We start from the raw sequence: 6,990 nt of genomic DNA on the forward strand, positions 1-6,990 counted from the left end.
GTATTATCACACAACTTACGTCGTCTCCAAATTCTCTAATGCTGTCAAGAGTTCTCAGTCACCTTGAAATAAATAAAAAAACTAAGAAATTTTACCACAAAAGACTGCACTTTGTGTTCTTCACGCTGAGAATATCCGAGCTACTGTTTACTCAGTGAGATCTCCGTGGGTAAAATTTTAACTTTAAAGCTGGTGTAGATGAATGGAAACATCTTGTCAGTGAAGGTGTGTGTGAAGGTGTGTATGTGTGTGTTAGTGTCCAGATCAGAGAAGGACAGCTTTCCTCTGTCCCAGTCCAAATTCACTCTGATCCTCTGGAGCTTCTTCTGTATAACAATAACTTTGGAAAGAGCTGATGGAGACTCTGCTGAGTATGTACCTAAAAGATACTTCATAGCCAACAGCCCAGACTCAATGTATCCCTTCCTCGGGACAGACTCTGCTAACACACCAACATTCCAGCCTGCACTGTCTCCAACATCAACATCCCAGCTGTGGTTCCCTGAGTTAAAGCCCTCAGAACTCAGGACAGAAAACCAGGCAAACCTCTCTGGATTATCAGGAAGCTTCTGTTCCTCTCCTCTAGTCATACCGGTCAGATCTTCAGACAGTATTAGTTCTGGGTGAGCAGTGTTTGGGTCCAGGATGAGAGGAGTGTAGGACACCATGTTCTTCATGTTGCTCCAGATGTTGAAGGCCAGGTTGCCCAGATGTTTGGCCTGGTCTATCAGAGCTCCTGAGGGCAGCTGTGGATCCTCCAGCAGGGGGCAGCGCTGGACTCTTTCCACTGCAGCCTTGTAGTTGTGCAGGAATGAGACGTCTTCAGCTCTCAGCTCCTCCTCTGTGGCTCTGACTGTGTCTGAAAGAGCTGCTATCTCTCTGCTCAGAGCCTCCATCTTCTCCTTCATCATCCCTCTCTTCTGCTCCTCTTCCTCCCTCAGTGCAGCCAGCCTGGCCTCCTCTTCCTCTGCTAGAAACTGATGAAGCTTCTTAAACTGCTCCTTAATCAGCCTCTCTGTGTGTCGGGCCTGGACCTTCATGTGTTCTGCTGTCTGATCAAACTCCTCCTGAACTTTCTTCCTGACCTCCAGCTTCTCCTTCAAAGCTTCCAGAGTTTCCTGAAGTTTCTTCTTGTGTTGCTGAGCAGCTTCATCGATGGGTCTGAATCTGTGCTCGGTGTGTTTTTCTGAATCTCTGCAGACGAGACACACTGGCTGCTGATGGTCCAGACAGAAGAGTCTGAGTTTCTCAGAGTGCAGACTGCAGAGATCCTCTGAAGCTCTCTGCTCTCTCTGCTGTAAGAAGGTCTCACACAGGTTCTTTAGATTCAGACTAACTGGAGGATCGTCTGTTGAAGATGGTTTCCTACAAACAGGACATGTTTGTCTGTTTTTTACTTTCCAGCAGTTCTTCAGACACTCCTTACAGAAGCTGTGGCTACATGACAGAACAACTGGATCCTTAAAGACGTCCTGACAGACCGGACAGCAGAGATCCTCCTCTAACCTGGAAGCCATTTAGTCTCTGAGTGAAGCTGAAAGCACAGAAGGTCCAGTCAGTCATGGCTCCCCTCCCTCCTCTACTAACTTCCCTCAAAGTGACTCTGAGTGGTGTTCTTGGTCCAACTCACCTTCAGTGTGTGGAGTGTGAGCAGCCTGAAGCAGCAGTGTTGGAGGTTTCCACTTTTCTCTCCTGCAGCTGGACTCACTCAGAGGAAGCTGCTAGTTTGGTCTGAAGGTGAAAGTCTGATCTCTGAGAGGCTCAGTCAGTAAATGTCTTTAGTAAATGATTCCACCTTTCCTAAGAGTTTCTGTTTAGGGACCAAAATCCAGAAACTGTTTCCTGCTTTAGTTCAGGGGAAATGGGCAGAGATAAAAACCTGTTATACCTGCTCTTTAACACATAACTGACATATTTCATTCCAAAGTTATACTGTCAGAAATATTTATCAAAATGTACCATCTCCTCTGAAGACTGAGTAATAAATCGTTCTTAGTAATGCAGCTCTTTCATTCTGACGAAGTCCAATAAACATTAAGGTCTTTCCATTGTTCCTTTCAGCTACTATGATAACAGGTTTTATTTTTGTCTGCACAGATTGGAAGATAAACTCTTCTGCTTTTATTGCCAATGAAACATGACAATTATCAAGAATATTTTACAAAAAAACTATACTACCTTCAAAAGATAACTGTGTTTCACCTTCATGGAGGAAAACTAACAGACAACAGATTTCACATGAGATTAAAACAAGGAAACAAATAAAGTTCAAAGTACATGAAACAATTGGCTGTTAAATGTAGAACTAGGACTCTGATAAAAATAAAACTTATTTTGGGGGCTGTATTCACATAAAAACCACTAGAAACTTTGAAAAAGCTGGTACTCTATAGAGGAATATGGCCCTTATGATTATGACACTTTATCTTGTGACTAACTATATGTGCTCTCTTTTATCCTCTGACATGGGCACTGACTTTTAGCTCGTCTGCCTCTGTGTTTCCTGAACGGGGCTGCCTGTTGAGCTGGTTGACAGTTGCCTTTTGTATCTATGCTTCTTTTTCTATGTCTGCTTCTGTCTCCTCTAAACCCAGTCGGCCTCGGCAGATGGCCGCTCACACTGAGCCTGGTTCTACTGGAGGTTTCTTCCTGTTAAAAGGGAGTTTTTCCTCTCCACTGTCACTACAAGCTTGCTTGGTGTGTGGGATTACTGTAGAGTCAATGAGTCGATGCAATCAGCTGGTTTTCCTGAGATAGAAAACTTTGAACCACTCACACTGTATGATCTGGGTGAATTGTCTCTGTAAAGATGACATGTGTTGTAAATTGGCGCTATAGAAATTATTTCTCATTCTCTCACCAACATGAGTTAAAACTAGAAAATTTCTAAAGAAATTTTGAGGGGGGCCACCTACTGCCCGTCTGGGTAACCGGGCCAATACGGCCCTGGCAAGTGACGTCGGGGCTCCCCAGACCAACTGCTTACGCCTTTGAGGGCTGCTGAGGGAAGGAAAGAGGGCCAAGTCATGGGCAAAGAGAGCTGTGTGCCACTTGTGCTGAAATCTGGGAAATAGACGTGCACAGCATATGATGCACAGGGGTAATATGGGTTGTCCATATTGAACCGCAGTGGGTAAAGCGCAGTTGGCGGGCTCTGCCCGCCTGCTAGGAGCCCTTGCAGCGATGAAAAAAATCACCAATGGCGGGCTCCGCCCACCTGCTATGAGCCATTCCACTGATGAAATCACCATTGGCGGGCTTCGCCCGCCTTCTAAGAGCCATTGCAGTGATGAAATCACCAATGGCGGGCTCCGCCCGCATGCTCAGAGCCATTGCAGTGATGAAATTACAAATGGCTATGAGCAATATGCCACAATGTATGAGTGTGTATAAGGAAGAGGCTTTTATTCTGTAGAGTCCCTGTAGTGTTATTTTGAAAGTCTATCATGGATGTGCATCAAAAGATGGGTCATGCCCAGCAGTGATATAGAATCCATTTCCAAATGTTAAATCACTGATTTTCCATGTTATTAGGTGAATAGCTGCTGTATTACAGAGTAAATGGGAGACTTTTATTGTGAAATTTGCTCTGGGGTGTGTTTTGAAAAGGTCACTAGAGTCTAATAAAAACAACCTGGAAGAGTTTGGTTGATAATGTTGAGCCATTTGCATCAATTATTGCATTAGTATAATCTAGAGGCTTTTATTTTGTAGGGTCCCTGGAGTCTTATTTTGAAAGTCCAACAGAGTTGTGTTTAGAGAAAATGTTCAGACCCAGCAATGATAGTTGATGACTTTCCAATCGTCAAATGACTCTTTTTTTCCATGTTATTAGGGCAGTAGATGAAGAGGAAATGGGAGGCTTTTATTTTGAAATTTGCCATAGGGTGTGTTTAAAACAGTTTCCTAGAGTCTATTCTCTAAAATGGGGTTGAGTTTGGGTCATAATGTTGAGCCATATAGGGCAATAAATATATGTAAAAAATATAGAGGCTTTTATTTTGTAGGGTCCCTGGAGTCTTATTTTGAAAGTCTATCAGTGTTGAGTGGCAAGGGAAGTGTCATGGACAGCAGTCATATAGTATCCATTTCCCAATGTTAAATCAGTGCTTTCACCCTCCATTAGATTAATATGTGCTGTTTAAAACAGCAGAGGTAAAATCTCTTTGAAGCCTGGTTACCTTGACAACGCTTAACGAGCCTGTCAGTGACAGAGAGAAAAGCGCAGCACTATCGTTCCTTAGCTCTCAGGCTTTTTTGAATGGGAGGAACAGCTGCTGAACAAACGACTGCTGAGCAAAAACCGTAATAGGTATTAGAAAAATTCTTTCAGTGAAAGAAACATCTATCCTTTGTCTCAGACTGGGGTAACCTTCATGTCTGTAGCTCTTTCACAACCCAAAACGAAGCACAAACAAAATGGCTGATCCCACCTGCTCCTCCCTTTGTTTAAACTGCAGCACCACACTCTGTCACCTTTAAGCTGCTATAGCACCCCTCCGAACAAACAACTGCTGAGTAAAAACCGTAAAAGGTATCTGAAAATTTTTTTTTATCTAAGCTAAAGCTATATCTTGTCTTCAATTGGAGTAACTTTCATGGCTGTAGGTCATCTACAACCTGAATGGGAAGAGAAAGAATAAGAAAAAACGGGTCCTCAGTCCTTAGCTTCTAACTGAGCTAGCTGCAGCAACACACTCTCACTCACCTTTAAGCTGCTAAAGCCCCCCTCCGAACAAAGGACTGCTGAGTAAAAACCATAAATGATATCTGAAAAATTATTTTTATCTAAGCTACAGCTATATCTTTACTTCAATTAGAGTAACCTTCATGTCTGTAGGTCTTTCACAACCCAAAACGAAGCACAAACAAAATGGCTGATCCCACCTGCTCCTCCCTTTGTTTAAACTGCAGCACCACACTCTGTCACCTTTAAGCTGCTATAGCACCCCTCCGAACAAACGACTGCTGAGCAAAAACCGTAAAAGGTATTAGAAAAATTCTTTCAGTGAAAGAAACATCTATCCTTTGTCTCAGACTGGGGTAACCTTCATGTCTGTAGGTCTTTCACAACCCAAAACGAAGCACAAACAAAATGGCTGATCCCACCTGCTCCTCCCTTTGTTTAAACTGCAGCACCACACTCTGTCATCTTTAAGCTGCTATAGCACCCCTCCGAACAAACGACTGCTGAGTAAAAACCGTAAAAGGTATCTGAAAAATTATTTTTATCTAAGCTAAAGCTATATCTTGTCTTCAATTGGAGTAACTTTCATGGCTGTAGGTCATCTACAACCTGAATGGGAAGAGAAAGAATAAGAAAAACGGGTCCTCAGTCCTTAGCTTCTAACTGAGCTAGCTGCAGCAACACACTTTCACTCACCTTTAAGCTGCTAAAGCCCCCCTCCGAACAAATGACTGCTGAGTAAAAACCATAAATGATATCTGAAAAATTATTTTTATCTAAGCTACAGCTATATCTTTACTTCAATTAGAGTAACTTTCATGGCTGTAGGTCATCTACAACCTGAATGGGAAGAGAAAGAAAAAAAAAAACGTTTCCTCACACCTGAGCTTCTAATTGAGCTAGCTGCAGCAGGACACTGTCACCCAGCTTTCTGGTGCTTAAAATGTCCTCCGAACAAACGACTGCTGAGCAAAAACCGTATGAGTTATTCAAAAAATTCTTTCACCGTGAGCGTCAGCCATCCTTCGACTCCAACTATGCCAACTTTGGTGTATGTGTGTCTTTCAGAACAATATTTATGACGAGTTTAAAACACATAATGTCATTCGTTTTTCTCCCCTCTGCTGTTCCAAAACCAATGAAAAACGGCTCTGATTTTCATCGACTTGAGGTCGGTCTGGAGGGTTTTTAAGGAAAAGTATTAATCCTACCGTAATTCCGAAGACATTGTGTGGGTCCAGAGATTTCAGTCTACAAACTGACCAAAAATGGTGACTCTAGCTATAAATATGTGGCCGTGAGGGCGAGTTTAAAATGTTTTTGGGTCTTAAAAAAATGGCTGCCTCACACTCTAGCTTTTCAGTCTCTCCACTCTAGAAGGCTGGATTTTGCCAAAACTTTGTGGCGCTTGAGGTCTGATTATACAAAAACCGTAGCAGTTATCAACATGCCGTCTTCAGTTTTATGCAGACGAAGGATTTATCTACAAACTGAGCTTTAAACTGTTTTTCTACGTGAATGTATGCCAACACAGTGAAGCGCTGTTTTTTATGCTGTTTTTTTCCTCTCCCCATTCATTTCCTATGGGAATTTTTTGCGACGTTTTCGCTAATAATTCGCAAACCTTCGGACTAATGAGAAAGTTTTATACAAGCACGCATCGCCCCATTGGTCTCTACGCGTGTGCCAACTTTGGGCCCGATCCGACGAATGGTGCGTGACTAGTTACGCGCCGAAGTTTTTGGTGGCGAGGAGAACTATAAGCTATAACTAGAAAATTTCTAAAGAAATTTTGAGGGGGGCCACCTACTGCCCGTCTGGGTAACTGGGCCAATACGGCCCTGGCAAGTGACATTGGGGCTCCCCAGACCAACTGCTTACGCCTTTGAGGGCTGCTGAGGGAAGGAAAGAGGGCTAGGTCATGGGCAAAGAGAGCTGTGTGCCACTTGTGCTGAAATCTGGGAAATAGACGTGCACAGCATATGATGCACAAGGGTAATATGGGTTGTCCATATTGAACCGCAGTGGGTAAAGCGCAGTTGGCGGGCTCCGCCCGCCTGCTAGGAGCCCTTGCAGCGATGAAAAAAATCACCAATGGCGGGCTCTGCCCGCCTGCTAAGAGCCATTGCAGTGATGAAATCACCAATGGCGGGCTTCGCCCGCCTTCTAAGAGCCATTGCAGTGATGAAATCACCAATGGCTATGAGCAATATGCCAGAATGTATGAGTGTGTATAAGGAAGAGGCTTTTATTCTGTAGAGTCCCTGTAGTGTTATTTTGAAAGTCTATCATGGATGTGCATC

At 43.5% G+C, this 6,990-nt stretch overlaps 1 protein-coding gene across 1 annotated transcript; it reads right to left on the reverse strand.

The window, feature by feature from the left end:
- On the reverse strand, positions 1-2,057 carry LOC119797102 (nuclear factor 7, brain-like). Its single transcript, XM_038306053.1, has 2 exons — positions 1,631-2,057; positions 1-1,534 (listed from the first exon to the last, which is right to left on the reverse strand). Exon 2 carries the CDS (start codon positions 1,515-1,517, stop codon positions 141-143), a length of 1,377 nt encoding a protein of 458 aa, XP_038161981.1. The 5' UTR covers positions 1,518-1,534; positions 1,631-2,057; the 3' UTR covers positions 1-140.
- Positions 2,058-6,990: the final 4,933 nt, after the last annotated feature.

Source organism: Cyprinodon tularosa, unplaced genomic scaffold (assembly GCF_016077235.1).
Source record: "Cyprinodon tularosa strain WSP-4 unplaced genomic scaffold, ASM1607723v1 ctg570, whole genome shotgun sequence".
NCBI classification, from domain to species: domain Eukaryota; kingdom Metazoa; phylum Chordata; class Actinopteri; order Cyprinodontiformes; family Cyprinodontidae; genus Cyprinodon; species Cyprinodon tularosa.